This window comes from Tyto alba, unplaced genomic scaffold, assembly GCF_018691265.1.
Source record: "Tyto alba isolate M040663 unplaced genomic scaffold, T.alba_DEE_v4.0 Super-Scaffold_14, whole genome shotgun sequence".
NCBI classification, from domain to species: domain Eukaryota; kingdom Metazoa; phylum Chordata; class Aves; order Strigiformes; family Tytonidae; genus Tyto; species Tyto alba.
The window spans coordinates 7,003,117-7,024,229 of record NW_024881276.1 but is presented as its reverse complement, the minus strand read 5'-3'; the positions used below and the strand labels follow the sequence as shown (position 1 = coordinate 7,024,229).

Below are 21,113 nucleotides of genomic sequence, written 5' to 3'. Positions count from 1 at the left end.
AAGGCTGAGAGTCCTTTCATATACTGCACTTAGGAATAATTTCTGGCCAATCATAGTGACAATAACAAAAAGCTCTTCACTTCTAGATACATCAATCATCTGCATTGTTCATGGCTGGGTAAAAATCTAAACATGGAAGATATGAACTTGAAAACTGCTTCTGGATTAGTGTTAGCACTCAGTAGAACTTTAGGATTCGGGTGGGGGTTGGGGAATAAAACAAAACAAAACAAAATCAACAACAAAAATTAGAAGAGAAAAAAAACTAAAAACAACCCCAACATCAAAATCAAATTGATGAATTTGAACAATCGTGTTTGTGGAACTGACTGAATACATTGAAAACATCACTGCGATCCTGATACTGGGACTGGATGTTTCTCTCAGCTGCTGCACTAACTTTTAGAGTATTGCTGACTGTTCTGAAGGAGGAGAGAAATTACTAAACAGAACCATAATCCCTGTATAGTGCCGTTCTTTTCATTGGTCTGTGCATGCTTCACCACTGATATTATTCGGTGCAGAGATAGCTGAAATTAGATATTGCCATTATGGCCCCAAATAAAGACAAATTGTTGGGGTTTGGGGACACTTAGGCAAAATGCTTTATTTTGTGTGAATTAACAGGCAAACAGAGAGAGAGATACTCAGCAATCCTATGGGTCATGTGGTGTATGGTGAACTAACAAAGTGCTTTCTGTAAACATCATGACCACCTTTCAAATGACAGTATCTTCATGCCACATAATGTACTCAGTATGAATAACGGAATGTGTCCATGAATTGGTTGGTTATGAATCATTTACATCTTAATAGGTATTATGTTAATCTCTTTTCTTATATAAACACAAAATTTGAATACAACCTCTGTTTGCTCTATTAGGCTTTCAAAATCAGGGTTTATGAGCAGATGATGGTTGTCATATATTGTAAAATGAGATCACAGGACAAAAATAGAAGAAAAATATAGACAGACATTTCTGTGAAACTGAAATTAATCTTTCTGCTGAAATTAGGTTACTGACTTCTTAACTATTTGACACACGTTTATTCCAATTAATTTCAGTGACACAAAACCAAATGTAAATGAATATTGAAACATGGATAAAGAAACTGTATTTGTTGTCTGTGATCATTAAGCATGATTTTCATCTAAGGTGATTAGTGGAACTTGTAGACAGTCCACTAAAATTGCAAATTCTCGCTCCTAAACAATCACTTATATTGGGTAGGCTTCATAATATGATAGTCCTTAAACAGATTAATATACTTTGTATAGTCTAATGAATATTGACATATACATGTTACTTATTTTAAGGCAGTTAATAATGCATGAGTGGAGAGTCTGCTTCTTCAATTCTCAACATTTCCTTTTTCACTATTTTATGTTCCAGAAAGATTCACACACTAAAATAGTTAGAAATATCTTCTTTTCTTGTTTTCTGGAAGGTCCCTTGCTAATTTCTGTCTTGTGTGCTTCTGTGAATTAGGAATTGCTAGGAACAAAAATAACCAATATGGATCACAGCTCATTTAGACAGTTACCTGTCCTTTCCATCAGAGGAAATTTGCATCATCCTTTGGATATCTTGTTTCTTGGATATATTGTATCTTTCTACGTTGTCTATAGTAAATACAGTACCAATAATTCATAAAATGTGTGGGGAAATGTATGCTTATAATATTCAGACAAAAAAGAAAAACGTGCGCTATAGGTCTGAGTCATATATTTTGCTAATGTTAAATTCAGTTTTGGATGTGGCTGTACTTCAGATTTCAGTGTAGCTAATGTAGATAGAACGAGCTTTATACTGAGCTTACTCAGCTGATGGTTTGCAGTTTGACGTTGTCAGCACAGAACTGAAAAAGAGTTTATGCTACTAAGAGTGTTATTCACTATTCCTTTTGGAAGCTACATTTTAAGAAGGTTTGGAATTTTATTTACTAGTAGTAGTAGTAGTAATTATTAATATTAGTATTTCATTTGATATTATATTTGGCATTATATTTGACATGTTATTTGGCAATATTTAGGATTATGTTGTTACATTATAATGGAAGTAGGAAAGAGCAGAATTAAAGCTGGGGAGAGAAATGAGAACAGAGAGTTACTGACTTAGTGATTCATATCAAAACAAATTTACATGTCCCTAAGCATAGATGTGTTTTAAACAAAATTAGAAATACATGTATATATTGCTTCTTCAGTATGGGATCACAGCATTTAGCCCAACAAATCTGAGTCAGTTCCTGTTAATGTCTTTCATTCAGAAAAATAGAAGCAAATGAAAATAAGAGACTTGTCCAAACATAAAATATTTTGAATGTAGGTGAAGTAAAGAGTAATTTCTTCATCCCCAAAGCCAGTCATAATGTTTCTTAAAGTAACATGCTTTATCTGCCCCCATATTTATTTGTCTGTCTAATTATTTGGCCTATAATAACATTGAACAAGATAGTCTGGTAAAATCATACTTAAATGTTTATTACATTGTATTCAGGGAGTAAGAACAGACTAAACATAAATGCTGTTGATGATGCTGGAGGATATCCTTTATTCCAGATCTCTAACAATTTCAAAACCGCTACTTCTGTATTGCTCCTTCCTCTCAAATTCGCCCCAAGAATGTCTGTTTTAGCACATCTGGAGGGGGAAACTCTGTGTTTAATTTTGTTGCTTACAATTAACGCAAATATGACTTTTCTCTAGAAACCTTCAGAGGCATCTACATTTCTGCACTAAATATATGTATGAAAAGTAGGCATTTAGAGGCACTTCCTCCACTGTGCACCCATCAATAGCGCTTCATAGGTGTCTAAATTAAACAGATCTTTTCCCATCCAAGTATAAGATTATAGGATAGGCAAGGCATCTGTCTTTCCCTACTCATTTTAGTGAGAAATGTTTCTAATGCACCACTCACAGAAATAATTGTAAACGTGCTTTCTTATTTTGCTCTAGATTTTTAAATTTCTTGCTTCCTCTCTGTTCTGCTCATGAAGGTCAGTGAGGCTGGTGTAATTTTTAATTTTTTTATATATCTTTCTCTGATTACTTGAGTAATTCATATATTTCATGCTTGCATCCAGTTTTTCTACCTTTCAGTTTATTTCCTGTCCTGCCAACAGCATTTTACTTCTATGGAGCCATAATCCAATGTGATAGTAGTTAATGCTGGGCTTAGCTCGTTTCTAACTCTGTGTGAAAAATGTTTCTTTCATCCCTCATTTAAATGGTTTTTGTTCTCTGTTTTTAACAGTTGAATCTAACAGATTGAGTGTTGCTTCTTCTGATCCATGTAAAAAGGTTCATTTTATTGCTGGATAGTAGTTGACCCTCAGTGTCTTTAGATTTATCTCCTCTGAAAGCTTTTCATTGTTCTGTTAGGTTTTTTTATTATCTTTTTTAGTCCGTACATTCTACATCATGATCTTTATGGTAAACAGTATCCTAGTAACAAAAGTAATTGGCTGTTGAACTCAGAAAAAATCTTAGCTTGCATTGTATTTCCAACAAAGAGCAAGGCTGGAAGCAAGCTTACAAATATCTAATGGACATAGCCTGAAATTATGGAGCAGGAAAGATTGGAAACACCTGGCATTTAAAACATATGCAAGATTCTTGTTTTAGAGTAAATTAAAGGTATTGACAATCAGAGTAAAATATTATACACAACTCAGTCTGTGTATTTCTGAGGTCTCACTCAGCAAAGATCCTGGACATAGTGGGATGATGAATACAGGTAAATTGCAAGCCTGTGTTCAAATGCCTAGCTGAACTAGGATCTCTCTGCTCATATGCTTACTAGATATGCACTTAGTCATGTGATAAAACAGAATATGAAGACACAAAATCCATTAAGGTGCTGCAACTAGTTTTATACCCAATATAATGCAGGGTAAACATTTTTAACTTAAGAAACAAACTCTGAAAAATGCTTAGCAAGTGGAGCCCTAAAATAATTTTTCATGCATAATTCAGAGCAGTTTGTTTGCTTGGCCAAGAAGTATTTCCAAAGATACAAGAAGATGGAAAATGTATGATATGCATATAACAAGGTAAACTTTTTAACATGGCAGTTAAACATTCACTATAGTAGAGACTGACTGTTGTATATTGAATGTCATGTCTTTTTTCCAGAAGCTGAGCAGTATTCTTTGAGTCAAGTTATTTCAATACAATCATAATTGATGTTAAAAGAAAATGTAAATTGGAAAAGATCTTAATTTACTGTTGGAAAAACTATATTCTAATTGAAATATCTCACCCTAGTAAAACAATCAAAATGACATATAAAATGATTGATATGTCCTTAAAAACAAGTTGTTTGTCCTGTATAATGATGACACTTCTTTTAAATACTTTCAATAGAATATTTCTTCACTGATTTGCAGAGCATGATAGAGACAAAAAGATCTGAAGTCCAGAGCGAAAAACCAAGCAAGCAAACAAGAAAATAAAGAAGCTTAGCCTTTTAAAAAGTCCTTTAAGTGAAACTTAGACATTTAGTTGCAAAACTCTAATTGTGAAAATCTCCATGTTCATACTTTTGAAAGCATTCAAATTTCGTACGTGCCTCACTTTTTTAAAAAGATTTTAAAGATTCCAGGAGACAGAAGTGAGATTCAACTCTCTAAACGCAGATGTCTTGAGATTTATGCTGTTTATACTGGTTATCCTATGCTTTTATTTTTAAATTTATGAAAAAGAAAAAAAATAATATTCTTAGGCATGACTGATGACTTAGGCATGAAACAGGCATGAAACCTTCACATAGCCATACAAGTTAGTCTAGACACATTGTGGTTTTGTCTCCCCTAGGTAGAAATGGAGGTGTGGTCAGCTCTAGATATCTTCATTGTAGGTGTATGAACTTAAATAAGATAAATCTCAGGCCTACAATTGCACTTCTACCTACAGTGATTTCTGAATCCTTCTGGAGCCGGGGAATACATCCTACCTAGAACACTCAAGGACTCTGATCTTACTTTCAGAGCATTCCTGGCCATGCAAGAATGATGTTCTTCCCACACAACCACAGTTTTCTTTCAGACCCTAGGATCAGAGAAGACAGATAATTCTTTTGAGCTTTCCCTCCTCAACATTTTTCTAGATGGGACATGCCGTTAAAACAAAGCATCCCTAAGCAGCTGACTGGGTGTGAGAAGAGGGTGGGCAAGAAGTATAAGGCGCTTTCTGCCACTGCTTTGCCACTCTGCAGGAGAGACTCCTAGACTCACTGGATCAGGGAGCTAGTAATGGTGACAGAAAGTGACTTCATAGTCGTAAGGTGTGTCCCTCTCTGCTCCAGAGGCAATATATGTACCTCATGTGATTAAAAATACTTCTTCTGTCTCGATGTATCATAGCAAAGCTGTCATCACAACCCAGGTGAGTGCCCTTACTGCAAGGGAATATTACTATCTTCCTGATTTCCTGGATTTAAAATTGTTTACTATTCAGTAGCACAGTTTCAACCAAAAGATAAAGATTGTTTTTTTTTTCATTCCCAGCCTGTACACTTTCCTAGATCTTGATTTCATCTCTCAACCTTCTGATATCACACTTGCCTCCTCTAAGCTGGTGTGTAGATGTATGCTCTGATGAACTTCACAGTCTTCTTCTAAAAAAATAAAATTTAAAATATTAGGCACCATGTGGGGTTGCCCATGTACATTTGGACCACAGACTTCCATTTGGACCATGGACTCTGTACTTTCTCCCGTAGCAGAGCAAGGCCAGCCTGTATAGAATAAGATCATGGCTGGGGTGTATTGCTGGTGTCAGAAGACAGAAAGCATGCCTATGGCCTCAGTCTGTAAACATAATCTACGTCTCCTAAAAGGCTTATTTATCCTACCTCTTTCCTAACTATATATTCCTTTGGTTTTGTCAGCCTAGTGTAACTACACAGGCTACTTTCAGGAAAGCTGAAGGTTCAGTACCCTGAGAATCAATAGGATAAAAGTCTAAGCCACAGCTTATATTAGAGTGTTGGTGCCCTACGAGTCTTTGATTAGCAGAGTTTTACTGGTAGCAACATTTTAATGAATAGCAAAAATTCTGCTCCAGTTTGCATTGCTTTCGAGACATAAGAGGAACTTTGGCTTAATTAGATACAATTCCTCAAGAGGCTCCTACAACATTACTGTCTTTCTACAGGTTTACCTAAGGCAGTTTTATGGATGCAAACCGCTTCATTGCATGAAAAGTGGTTTTTATACTGTTAGATCTGGACCCTGGCTTTAATCTGAGAAGGCCAGAGTCTGGATCTCAATGGACAATCACCTTGATTCTTTTTACAGTGTAATAATCTTTGATACAAAGGAAAGGTTTACATTTTCATAAAGCAGTCTTAGGTAAATCTGCTAAGTCGACTTTTTAAAATGAAACTGCATTCCCTAACATGGGTTTGGAAGGCAAAAAGGAGAAACACAAGAGATACCTGAAACTGAGCATAGTTTTAAAATGTGAAGATTGCATCCATCTACATAGTCTGGTACTGACTGCTAAAAAACTAATGGGCAAAGCTAAGTATCTGCAGCATTTATTTAATGTGCATCAATGCACCTGCCTAAGCTCTAGCAAAAGACTTTTATCATTGTCATTAATTTCCAGAAAGGGCATAATGTCATCTAGCTGCTAGGGGTGGCCTCTTGTGACTGAATTTTTCTGAAAGTCAATCAAAGAGGGTTCTCATACAGTAGCATAAATCTTAGTATCAGAAAGGATTTCCCTTTTCATTTAGTGAGTATCATAGGGGAGAAGGATGGGGCATGAAGCAGTTCCTTTTGCAGAACAATATGCTTTTTAAAAGCTTGGTGAGTGATGATATGTTACTGGATGACTGTGTTTTTCATGTATATCAGACAAGGAGGTGTTAAGATATAAAATTTACCTATTCTAACAATCTCCCTGGAGCTTAAACAGTTATCTGGACAGTGGATAACACTAAACAGTTACTTTCCAATGCACTACATATGACAGTGCAATATTGACAATTGCAAACCAATCAGCATATTTTCCTAAACCTGATTATTATGTTTATTTTCCAGGAGGAAGTATAAGATAAAAGATAAAAATGAGGAAAAAATTAATTAAGTTCTCACACATGCTAGAAATTTCTACTATTTGTTTTATCACTATCAGCACAGGCAAAGCATTTTTAAAGTTGGGGTTTTTTTTCTTCATAGCTTGTTTTTCATTTGTGAGCAATGAAGACCGTATTAAACCAAAATTATTCTCTTGCAGCCCAACTTCAGTCCATAAGGCTTTTGAGATGCTTTGTGTCTAATCTTCTATAATAAATATTGCTACCCAAAGCAACATCATATCAAATTCTCTTAAACTAAGTGTGACAACAAAGAGCTCTTCCTTATAATTTTAACTAGTTCACAGTATTTTTCACAAAAGTCAGGTACAATAAAATATTATCAGCATAAAAAGGCTTTATTATTTGACAGTTGTAGAATAAACAATATTGGAGGGATTTTTGTAACTAAGCTGACCATATATGCTGAATCTATTCTCTTCAAACATAGTTTTATTTTTCAAGGAAAATATCTGTGGCATCATTCTTTTATAGAGAAGTTTAACATTAATCTACAAAGGAAATCTACCATGATTTATATAAAATAAATGTTTTTTTAAGTATTCAAGAGATTCTGTATAAGCATTGCAAAGCCTGTAATCCACACGCTGCAAGATCTGCAGTGTTTCATAACTTTGACAGTAGAATTAGAGATATGAGAATAATCAAGCCACTTTTTATCTCACTAGCCAGCATAGTGCAAGCTTCAGTAAGAAACCTTCAGTTGCTGGACCTCTTATTGGCACAAGGTCACGGCACTAAGTACTGAACCAGCAGGTTAAAACGACCATGGGCAATCTTAAGAATAAATTGCAACATCCATTGCTGTACAGGTAACGTTTTAGGCATATTCCTACTGGTTTTGATGTAAATAAAACCTACCAAGAACACTAAAACATTTTTGAAAAGCCATATGATCTATCAAGGTATTTCCAGGACTCCCTGAATTATTTACAATTTGGGGAGTCCCTAGAGCCTGGCTCAGGTCTTCTGGTCTTCCAGGGAACAAAATGCGTGACTGTTGTTGTTTTAGATCCAGAACTTCAGATTCAGATCTGTTACCTCCTGAATGATGCTTGGTGTGTTTATTCAGAGGCAGGGGGACATGCACCCCAGCGGGCCCCCGGCAAATTTCCACCTGACCGTCTGACACCAAAGGATAGTGATGCAGAATACACTGCAGTCCAGCCAGCCACAGAGGCAACCTCATTCTTCCCGATCACCTGCAGTCCCTGACAGACCCAGAGGAACCAGCAATTAGTAGGCCTCTGCCTTCAGGTTGGAGACAACCTCCAGAAACCATTTGTTCCCTGGTGGTTCCCAGTGTGGAGTTTTGCTATGCCAGCTGTTCCTCCTGCCCACGTGGCCGGCCACTCTGCTTGTACTCGGACAAGGTGGACTCTTGAAAGTGAGCTCCTCAGGGCATATTTCAGATGCTGCACAGGCAATGCCAGAGGAAAGAGAAACGACAGAGAATATAAAAAGTTGTGTCTTATGCACAGAACTGTCATGTACTAATGTAAATCAAACCCCCCTATATTTTAATGCATGTAATCTATTAGAGCATAGGATTTTTGTAGCTATACTTGCCCTCTTGTTCTCTCTTTCTCCATTTGTTCCTATATCAGGTCAAATCTCATGTGAAATTTTCTACATTGTACACGCATCTGGACACCCAGATCTCAGATTACTACAACGCGAAATAAACTACTGCTGGCAAGTGATGACTCTCACTGAGCTGTGACGGATATGGAAAATATTCGCTTAGTCCTATGCAAACTTCCAGTTGGATTTCAGTAAGATAACACCTATTTCCAAGGCTCATATTTCCTTTTTCCTTTTTTTTTTTTTTTTTTTTTTTTTTCTGATGCAGTAATTTGAAGTCAAAATATCTCTATTTTTAAGAGCCAAGAACCTGTGACATCCAGTCCCTGTGGGGGAAATATTATTTAAATAATTCCATATAGTCTCCTATGTCTGCTAAACGAGAGAATAAATATAATTAGAAAAATGTGACTAATATCTTTCTCTGAATCCCCAGTGTGCGTCTTTTTTAGCCATCTGTACTTTCTCCTGCAGGCCCTGATCCCACAAGTGCTAAACAGTAAGCACAGATAAGGGTATCTTATACCTCCTAGTATAGGAGGATCTTATACCTCCTAGTATAGGGGGATCTTCTACATCCTAAATTTCCAGCTCTTAAACTGTACCTTCTGTAGAGAAGGTGCCTTATTGACTAGAAAGTTCATCTTTACCAGCTTACCACTTTCAGCATTTTTTGTTCTTTCAGTATTCCCAACAGTTAGAGAAATACTGTTATCCTTCTTTGGGTGCAGAGGAGGAAGAGAGAAACAGAGTTAAATTACTTGCTCTGGGCCATACAGGGACTCTGTGACAAACTAGGATGCGATATTGTTAAATAATACTGTCAAGGAACACACTTCCCTCTAAAGCTTAACTCCCAGTTTAAACTGATATATTCTACAAATAGGCACCATGTTACAATACTGATGCTCGTTAAATGATAGATTGAAAGACAGTCTCAAAGTACCAGAGCAACACATGCTCTTTGAGCCTTCTTTGTTAATAAATTGTGAATCAAATGTATTTCATCAATAACCTGTTGTGAAAAACAATACTTTTCCTTGTTAGTTCAGGCAGTGTCACTACAAAAATTGTATCCTGTGTTTCTCATTTTATTTTGCAGATAAACAAGACTAATTACCATGGTTTGACATGCCATCTCCAGAACAGAAGGTACAGTACTGGAAGTTATAATACATTTGCAATACAGGGAAAATTTATTTTAAGTATTAAATGAAATGGCATTAACATAGAGTATGAAAAATTCTATTCTTAATAACATCTTTCTTGAAAAAACATTTGTAAAAATGGATTTCGGGTTTAACTGCTTCAGTCAAAATATTAAATGTTGTATGAAATCATATTTTAGAAAATAGGAAGCTTGTGCCACAAACAAAAAATTACTTATATTATTCAGGGTGTCTTGGGTGTGTTTTAATTTCTTAGATTTCATAATGCAAAGTTAATCCTTGCTAGACCTTAAATAAGTAGAAGGTTAGCAGAGTCAAGGAGTCCTAAAAGTCAAAACTTTTCACAAAGACCACTTTGCATTTTCTGGTTGATGAGGGCAAAATAACCATCGTGATCAATATGTCAAACAAAAGGGAGGACTATGTGGCAAATAGGTGGAAAAGTGTTTGAGGGATGTGGACATTTTAAGAAAGGAGATTAGAGAGATGCCACCAAAAGCCAAGAAGGGTATGAAAAAATGACATATTCAGGCAAGAAGAAATCAGAGAAGCAGAAAAATCATCATTTTTGATACCTCAGTCAGGCAGCACAGAACAGCTGTTGTGCCTAACAGAACAATTCTTGCACCTCCAGAAAGAAAAGAAATAAGAGCAATGTAGCATCTTCCTGATGAAAAGAAGTACATGTGGATGTCCTTGAGAATATAAATTGAGATCCCTGTTAAGGTCACAGCCCAGCAACTGTGGGAACAAAACAGATCCAATGACACCAAACAACTTGTCTGAGTTACTGATATATACCTAACACACAACATATTTTCTCCCATATGCTTCAGCAGGAATATTTGCTTGAAAATTTGTGTGTAAGCTGCAGCAGAGCTGCGGGAGCTGGAGAGAGCCTCCCCCCATGCCGTGGAGTTCAGTGCTGGGGGAGCTGGCAGCCTGGGCTGCCCACCTGCTGTGGGGGAAGGCCTGAGGAGCCAAAACTTTGGGGTGTATGGATCTGGTTGTGATGTTGAGAAGCAGCCGCTATCACTGCAGAAGAGTACATGTATTCAAACTGTAGGCATCTTCCTTCCTAAGTTTATGTAGCACATTCAGTGATTAAATAAAGCAAAGAGGTAATTATGCCACACGAATAGCCATCTGATAGCTTTCCAGGTACAATATAAACAGTCCTGAGTGGTTAACAGGGAAATACCTGAACAGACTAACTTTATCAGCATACACAAGACTTTGCTGCCTACAGAGAGCTTGCAGAGCACATGCTTAAGATACACAATCATAAGCACAAGATGAAACATCAAAAATAGGACTTCAAGGAAAAAGTAGAGCATTTCCCAGGACAGGCATCTGGATATTGTGAAAAATTAAATTTTGAATGAAACTGCAGCAGAAAAATCAAATAAAACCTAGGTTTTACAGACAGAGAAATATACCATATATCACAATACATTTTTACAGGACAGGCTTCAATAGCTCCCAAGAACCAGGTCACAACCTTAATGTTGGCTGACTGAAACTATTGCATTATTATCATCACAGATCACTTTTGCACCAAACGGATTTTAATACATTATAATGTTGGAATTAACTAGTATTTTCTGATAAGGAGCAAGTCACCTTCTATTATCAGGCATCTAATCATTTTAGTATTTTGCTGGTATGTTCTCCTCTAGTACATTCTGCCAAAGAAAATAGTTTGCCTGCCTGTAGAGTGGAAATAAAATCTGCCTGAATAAGATGCAGATAAAAATGGATACAGAAGCTAGCCCTGAAGTACTGTAGATTTCCCAAGGCCCTGCTAAGAACTCAGAGACAGTTATATTTGGCTTTAAGCACTCGAGCCCAAGTTTCTCCTCAGAAAATGATAGGTCCTATTCAGAGAGATTAAATGATGGCAAAGATATTTAAAGGAAGACCGAATTTTATTTATCTGTGATGTGCACTACATTAATCAGTGGAAGAATAGGTATGGTAGATAGTGAAAGATATCCTTGCAATGAATGTGAATTTGGAACACAGATAGTAAGTATGGACCAAATCTTTCATTTTAGCAACTGGGCTATGACCATAAGGGTGTGTCTGTATCAAGGACTGAAAGATTTATATTTTGGGGGTGGAGTTATGGATTTGGCTTGCACATATATATATATATGTATATATATGTATATATATATGGAGACTTATGGTACACACTCAAGCACGACTGGTGCATTTGAAGTGGTTTCTTTTTTAAACAAAGGTTTCTGCCATGCAGTATGACACTAGCTAGGAAGCACCATTTTAATGTGGATGTAAGTTCTTCCACTACAAAGGTCTTCACATTTTTATGACACATGCAATGTTAGATTGTTGGCAATCTGTTTATTATTTCATATCTTTGATGCTTGTTGACAGAGATGATGTTTCAGGTCTTACTATCAGTTATCAAATTATAATCACAGGTGGACCTCTCCACTATTTTCTATTTTTAATCACTTGGTGCTATGTCTTTTTAATGGAAGATAACATTTGGCAAAAAGGAAAGAAAAGTGTGCATTTAGTAGTTGTAATTGACAGAAACTAGAGGTAAATTCCTTGCTGTATAAGAAAAAAGCTGAAGTTGATGATCTAGAAAATTATCTCTTCTAGAAAATGCCTGTAGCCTACCCATTTGTAGATGAGGAAAGTAACATGCGCTTTTTACTGATTCTTGTATTATATAGACAGAAAAGGTGTGCCTTGCCCTCCTTCTCTTGGCACATTTTCTTGACTGAAATTCTCTTCTACTGCAATGATATATTTAAAGACAGGTCCTCCTACATAACAAAACCTTCTGAAGGCTAGCACTGCAGTGGTTCAGGTCAGCTACCCACATTCTCTTGTTCCAGTTTCTGAAAGGAAATTGCAGCTTGTTTATCCTGAATGCATCTCCAGCTGGCTCCCTTCTGAGTCATAGTCACAGTAGCAAGACTGAAAGAGAGATGAGCAGCACAGCTGGAGCCACGGCTTCCAGAGAAGGTTGTCCCACGACAGCTGGTCAGGGACAGCATGCAGGGATCTGGTGTGGTTGTCTACTGCTAGGTGTACGACCTTGAGGATTTCATAGAAACGGCTCTCTGTTTCTGGAGTCAGTGGGACTTTCTCTTCGGGGTCTCTGGAGAGATCAAAGAGCAGTGGGGGATCATGCCATGTGATGAATCCTCCATGGCAGAAGCAAACATGAGAATCATAGCAACCATTGGAGTCTTCAGGACTGAAGTTTGGAGTGAAGAAGAAGACTTTCCAGACAGATTCGCCTGCAATTTACAGACACAAAATAGCTGGTTACAAAATGACAAACTAAAAGTCCCCTAGTCTTATGAAACTCAAATTTACATCACAGGAAATTGGTCTTTTGGTACAACCTTGCTCTGTACAGCAACTGTAATATACTGAAGGAGTAAAACAAAATTGAGCAAAACAAAAATAAGCAAAACATTGCAATTTTCATGCTACACATATTTATGAAACAGTTATGATCATATAATTCCCTTGGAAGTATTCTGATTAAATAAATCATAGAAGACTTAAAAGAACTTTGTGATTTTACATAAACATTGCTAAGATTTGCATAAATATTTGCTAAGCCATTGTACTGTTTCTTCAAGACTTATTAAAATGTACCTTTACCCTTTGACCATATCCAGACACTGTCAGACCATATCTGCTTCTTATTTTGCTAATCAAAATAATTTTATTTTTAGCTTTTTCTCTCTCTCTTTTTTTTTTTTTTTTTTTTTTTTTTATATATATTAACCCATTGTCCTCTGCCACATACTTTCATTGCAAACACCTGGAGACAGAGTTTCTCGTTTTATTAAATGTGATTACATGAAAAGGTATAATGGATGTTAAATTCCTGTCTTAGGCCTCTAGATGTTTTTTTCCAAAAATGAATAACTGTTATGATAGTGCAATTTTTAGGTGACATTCTGCTTTCTAAAATGGAAACCAAAGGTCTTAATTTATAGATTGGTCATTCCCTCTCAGCCTAATTCGCTGTGTACAGAAAATGAACTGTCTGCACTAGTGTAAATTCAGTCATTATTTTCACTGTTTAAAAATAATTATTTCCTGGTTTAAGAATAAGCAGATATCAGTTGGTTCCTTCAAGAAGTTCTCTTGAACAGAAGGTACACTGGAGAATCTGGAAGGACTTAACAAGAAAGGACTAAACAAAAAATGGTTACTATTTTCCTCAAGTGTCACAGAACAGACAGGGAAGGCAGGAACAGACAGGCCTTTCCAGGGAAGCACACCGTCCTCCCACAGCCAGGGAAACATACAGTTCTTCAGAAGTGGATCAGAGAATAATTAATTAGAGTCAAAAATCCGTACTTTATAATTAATAAAAGTAGGATACTAAATAGGTGAGGTATAAGATGTCAGACTACCTACTCACTTGGGTGTATACAGACATCAGAAATACACATTCATCAATAATTTACATTCTTCAGCACCCTATTGAGAAAAACATTTTTTTTTTTCTATCACCTCATATTTTTAAATACTGGGGGAAAAACTGGTTTTGGCATTTCGTTGAATTTTGTTAAATTCACAGAAAGCTTGTTAATCTGGTAACAGATTGTCACAGATTTATGTGTGCTACAGTGGTTAATATTCATTAATCAATTCATCAATTGAACAGAATGGAAAGCAGTAGAAAATGTGAGAAGGCAGAGATGAACTGGCACTTGCCATGCTGCAACTACATCATACTCATTTTTCACAGATAAAAATGGGTTTAAAGAAATAAATGTTTCAGTTGACTAAAGAGTCACAGGCTGCAGTTCTAGTCTATAGCATGAATTTAAAGGACAGTAGCTGACCTTAAGATTCTTTACAGCTTCTCTATCCCACAGCATTTTTCACATTATAAGATATTTTACCTTTAGGAACCAATTCAATGACAGAGCCTGGATACTTCCACTTCACTTAGTTTGCTCTTAAATCAGGGTCGGAGGGGTGATGGTTATTATACACATTAGACTAGGAGCACCCTCTGAATTCTGCTTGGAAGTCCGCAAAGGGGAAGGAGCTTTAAAGGCTGAGAGTGACTTGCTGGCACAGACAATAGGACGTGGCAGGCTGTAAAAGGCTCTGGCTGTGACAGCAGCAATGGCACAGTCTTAATGGGAAAAAAGGAAGGCAAGGCAAGGCAAGGCAAGACAAGGCAAGGCATGGCAGCATTCATTCATCTACCTTTCCAATAAGATTTTGAAAGGCTGGTTTCATACTTTGATTCTCTTCTGTTTTCCCAGTATTAAAATAAACAAACAAAATCTAATAGTACCCCTTAAATTTCTTTGAACATATACATGGAACATTTCCCAGAGAATTTAAATTTTGGGAAGGTATTCCTTTAGGCTCCTTAAAAATATTTAATTGGTAAGATGGGCAATGAAGAACAGAAAAAGCCAAAGGGCTTTATTCATTGGTGCACTGTGTGCCTTTGTAGACCATACAATATTTGTCCCACCTAAGAATTTGATTCAGGGCACTATAACGCATTGATAGAAGAGCAGAAAAACAAAATATATATAGCTATTAAAACATCAACTAAAAGAGATTCCAGTAAGGTAATGCCCATGAGAACTTTGTGGTCAGGCTGTCTCACCACACATCTGTCTGATGGTACGCTTGTGCTGAACGGCATCGAAAAGAATTTTTCAGTCAGCTTTTTTTGATGTTGGGCACTGTAGCACCAGGCCAGCTGAAGGACTTACAGATAGCAATATAAAGCTGGAGATTTTGAATTAATGTAAGTCGGTACAAGCAGTTTACATAGGTAAGACAAGGGTAAAAGAAAGAAATAAGGAAGTTGTACCATGATTATTTTTCCCCATAGAATAAAGAATTGTTCAGGTTTGGCTATATACTGGCATATGGCATGTTACAAAATCATGCATCGAGTTGGGGACAGGACATGTGTGACATCACATGTCTGAATCACACTGCTAGTGTTTTGAAGAGACGATGTTAGTTTATCAGCTATGTCATTATTATACTGTACAAAGCACCGAGCTCTGGGAGAGCAAAGTCTCATTGTGCAGCATTCATCTGTTGCACTGCAGCAATGTTTCAGCAAGGATCTGGAACTTCATGTGGCACTGGAGGAACAGCAGTGCAGACTTTAACTGCCGATTTCCTAACCATTATAAAAACTAAAGCATATCTGTCAGTGTCTGCGGCTATGGAGCCGCCAGCATAATATACTAGGTGACATAAAGAGCTGTCAGACTTCGAATCTGTAAAGCTGATGAACTGTATAAGGCTTGATATTAAAAAGAGAGCTCTCTCCCAGTCTCTCTCATCTGATATATAATTTCATTTTGTCAGAGGGTTAACTACAAGGATCAAGTGAATCTCTCAGTAATTAGCAGTACCTTTGTTCTGCAAAGGATCTGGATAGTAAACTTTCTTTACATAAAAAGATAACTGTATGTCTCTTCTTCAGTGAAGATAGTAAAATTGTCAGGGATTCACCACAATCAAGTATATCAGGTCCCTTCTAAAACAGCAGGCAAGCTCTAAGACTGTAGCACCCTTCAGGACTCAGTGCCAATGCTTCACAGCTACTTTATTTAGCATCCATTTTTCCTGCAATTCTCCAGTTCTCTGAACTGTCCAACAATTTCACCTATTTGGTTCTCACAATACCTCTTCCCTTCACACACTAAGAAAAACAAAAACTACAGAAGTTGTACATATAGTCTCAAATTAAAATAGGTTGTATTTAATTCAAGCAAATCTGCTAAATGAAAATAACTGTTCAGAGTTTGATTTCCCTAACAGACTCTTCTTCTGTTTTATTATCCTTCACTCATATATTTATCCTCTCACACTTATACAGACAGCCATAGCTCCAACAGACAGGTAGCAGGCATGAGATTAAATAAAAGTCTCTCAGTAAAATACATTAATATTTCCAAGATGAAGTGACACACTGGATAGGGATGTCTTTTCTTTTATAATAGTACTGCTCTTAATCACTGATGGCTAAATGTTGTTTTCTGATAAGCAGTTCTTGAAGGGAATAGCAGCTATTGCTGTGTTATTGTCTGGACCTCATTTTTACTGAATTTCATCTATGACAGTAGCCTTATAGGTTTGCTGTTAGTGTCATCTCCTTTGTTCATATTATTTTGGTTCTTCTTTCTGTAGAAGAACAAGTTAAACAAGTCTGTTCTTCACTGTAAAATGTGGAGCTGGTTTCTCCTTGACTTCAGGTGCCTTTGAGCATAACCCTTTTGGCAAGGAGTACCAATGTAAATTGCCCACAGACTTTCCCTGTGTCGAGTGTGCTCTGTAGCCATTGTCAGCTCCCACATTCTAACTCATGCTCTTCAGCATTTCTACAGAGTAGCAGACGAAGGCTGCAACTCACTGTAAAATTACATTCTTCAGATATCTATTGTTAATAGATTGAATCTTTTCTTCCTGCTTCCTATATATTTAGAATCATTTAGAATTGTTAGGGTGTCTGCTAATCTCATATAAAATAGATAACACATGTGTATATATTCAGCTCTTCAATAATTTAACAATTTAGAAAAGGTTTTGGTTACTACATTTTTGTAGAGCTGTAGTTAGCACATAGAGAATACTATTTGGTTACTCTAAAGAAAATATACATATAATTTTTATGACTATGTGCATTCCTCAAACAGCTAATAAAAATCTGCTATTTGAGTGTAAAAATTTGTAATTTTATTGTTCTTTCATTGAAAATTTGTATTTTTGTAGATACTTGTTTTAAGTATCTTGCTATCTTACGATGGTATATTGTTACATCAGTGAAAAGACAATACATTATGTCCCAGTGTAGGTGGAGAACAACTAAGTGATATTTAAAGACAGAATATTAGTTTATGAGAATCAGTTGCTGCATAAAGAACTGTGCAGGACATACAGTATTTGAGTTAAAACCATGAAAAAAAAAAAAAAAAAAAAACAACACAGTAGCAGCATTGCTTTTAAAATCTTAAGCATAGAAGCTGCAGTGTTAAGTATCCTCTAAAACAGAAAGGATTACACACTGGTGGATATCTAATAATCATACTGAACAACTGTTGGAGGAAAAATAAGAGACACAGTGAAACCACACTCAGACTGCTGAAGTCAAGACAGAAATCTCATGACTGAGCTCATTATCTAGAGAGTAAGTGCTGTGGTATGAGAAGCTTCCACTGAATTCTGTTCAAAACTAAGATTATGTGCTGAACAGTAGCAGCTGACAAATAATTATTTTCCTGAATTCTTCATCACCATCTTCAAAAAGAATTGATTGATCATTTACAGTGTTTTCTTTTCTTGTTAAGAAAAGTCCCAAATGGGAAGAATCTGTGGGTATAGAGACTATGCTGCTAAAATCAGAAGTGCTGTAATGCAATGTTATGCCTCATATTTAGAAGTCTTAGCTAAAAACAACATGGAAGAATACATGTTGCCCTGGGGGGGGGGGGGGGGGGGCGGGGAATACAACCATAGTAATTTTATGCACATAATCAAGAATCAAGATACCTGCTAAAGATTTGTTTGAAGAATCTGTTTACTTGCTGAATGGTCCATGTAATTTTTAGTATATCCAAGCACACAAAAAAAATTACTGGTCATTTCCAACCTGTATTCAAAAGTCTTTGAAAACAGAAAAGCCTTATTTTATTGCTTGTGAGAAAAATAGTATTGATTTGCATGTACTGGTTTCCCACTGTGGTCAGTAAGAGATACAGTTATGAACTGAAAGAGTAACACACTTGAGAATGTAACAAAGCATAGCCACTTTGCGGAAGATGGCAAAAAAAAAAAAAAAAAAACAGAGAAACCTATTTGGAATTGTGTTTTGTCTTTTTTTCTTTCTGTCCTTCAAAACCACATTTTATTAACAGAAAGCAAATTGGGAACAATCATTACTCTCTTACATAAAGTGGATATGACCACTCTGAGTAAAATTAACAGATTTGCAAGATTTAGGCAGCAATTTTCCTGATATCAAGTAAATATACGAGACAAAGATGCAAAGGAAGTCTTAAGCAACATTAGCAAACATTTTCAGACGAGCTTGAACCAACCCAAACAAAATGAAAACAATCTCTAGGAATTTGTTTATAAATTATTTTCTCCAGACATTTTTCAAATTTTGGATGTCAAAAAAAAATCTTGACACACAGAATGCTAATGAAGTATTCCAAATCATTAAACTGAAATTTGATAGCATGTTTTACCTTTATATAACAAGAAGTACATATAAAACAAAGAAATAACTATGCAATAACTAGCCTGGAATCTTGTGCACTGCCAAAGAATACTGAATATTAATTTGTTTTATTTTAAAAAGTTGAGGACAAAGGTGAATTATGACTCCTTACAATTATCTCAGTTTAATTTTTGATTTTTTTTTTCTTTTTTACTCTTAAAAAACTACTAGAATACTGGAGAAACCTTCCCAAAAATGTTTTATTTTATTTTGAAAATTGAATAAGTTAAACGTGACAACATAACAAAATGGTTCCTTCTGACAGAGTAAAAAAAATATGTTAAAAAAAGCAACATTTTCTAAGTGATATGGTGCAAAAATCTCAGCATCAGTCACTCCTAAATATTAAAAAAATTTCTGAATGACTGAATTTTTATTGACAACATTAAATTATGTGTATTTTAGCATCTGAAATATATGACAATAGTTTTTGTCCCACTGTTAGAAAATACATGTCTGCCAGAATCCAAAACTAGCAAAAGATTACAGATGATGTTAAACTTTTGGATGAATAGCTGAAAGTAAATAGGAATTTTTGTCCTTTGTTTCAACTAGAAAGATAAATTGGCAAAATTGCATAGATATTAATCCAATTGGAACTATGAAAAAGAATATTACCTGATAGCTTGGAGATATGTTAATATCCAGAATTTCAGATGGAAGTTGAGTCTTGAGATGCATAGAAAAGTTTAAACCTATTTCATTAGGGTTCTTATGAGTCTATCATTTGGAACCAATACATTTAAGGAAACTGAAAGTAGAAGTTTACTGAAGGTCTGTGATGAAGAATAATGTAATTAATGAGCATACGTTCAAACAATGTAAAAATCCACCAAAATCATGAATTAAACCTAAACACTAAGAGGACATGTCACTTGATATTCTCTTAAAGATATTCAGGAAGGATTTTATATAAATTTAACCCTAGGAAAATTTATGGAAGTCTATTTTCTGGTTTCATGTGGACCTCTTCAAGGTTAAGGCTTTTCAAAGAAATCCAGCAGTCTGACAGTTTGGAGCTCTATGTGAAAAACAAACTTAATTTCATAGTTCTCCAGTCAGCATGAATGCTTGAGTTTGAAGAGAAGAGTTTTAGGATATTAATGGGAATTTTTTCTTGACTTGGTGGTATGCAAGGTGAATGCAGAGATCTTCAGCTATTCTCCAGATGACAATAGGTAATGGAAAAGGGAAAGAATCTTGAGTGTCTCCTCCTAATTTCCAGTTTAAAGAATGCATATGTGTGGCACAGTGAAAAACAGGCTTTACCCTTTTGAAGAACTATAACCTACTAAAATCTCCTTCCTACTGAAAACAAGAACAGAGAAGTGTCTCCTGGAGCTGCAGATGAGATTAATACATTTTAACTGTTCCTTATATAGGACTTAAATGGTGAGGTCAGCATCATATTGATGAAATGTTAGTTCAGGTCTGTCACTCAGTTAATACAAAATCATTTTGGCTAGTAAACTGTTCAGTCATGCATAAAGTAATCCAAAAAATCAGTTTTTTTTGCGGGTTTTGTTTATTTGGGATTTTTGGAGGGCAGATGTGTTTGAAAAGGAATGGTTCACTGGATTGGTGTACAGAAGGTTTGACTTGTGCCTTCCATGCTACAGCTGTTCCTGCCCCTTAGTTTGCAGTCTAAACCAGGAGAAAGAGAAGTGCAAATAAGACAGAAAACAGAAGTAAAAGAAGAAAAGGTCTCTATTTCATTTCAGTGTGACCAACTGGATTAGGAAGTTGGGTTTATGTTCTTACAATGATTAGGAATAGGGTAAACATCTTTTAAAAAAATTTAAAAAATAACTTTTTTTTCCCTTCCCTTTATTTGTCTGTCTCTCCCAGAGTGAGTAGGGGAATGTTGGTAGGGAGTGGAGCACTGTAAGTCCCAGGGTATAAATAGCTTTGCCTGAGCCTAACAATAACTCTGCTGCCACTGTCACAGAGCAAATCAGAGGCAAGAAA

At 35.9% G+C, this 21,113-nt stretch overlaps 1 protein-coding gene across 14 annotated transcripts in view; it reads right to left on the bottom strand.

The window, feature by feature from the left end:
- Window positions 1-7,429: 7,429 nt before the first annotated feature.
- The window catches only part of STS (steroid sulfatase), a 122,901-nt gene continuing 109,217 nt past the window's right edge, over window positions 7,430-21,113 (bottom strand). For all 14 annotated transcript variants that reach the window (XM_042788249.1, XM_042788248.1, XM_042788247.1 and 11 more), the window contains one exon: window positions 7,430-13,146. In XM_042788249.1, coding sequence (XP_042644183.1) covers window positions 12,764-13,146 — 383 coding nt within the window. In that variant the 3' untranslated portion in view covers window positions 7,430-12,763. The remainder of the gene's footprint in view (window positions 13,147-21,113) is intronic.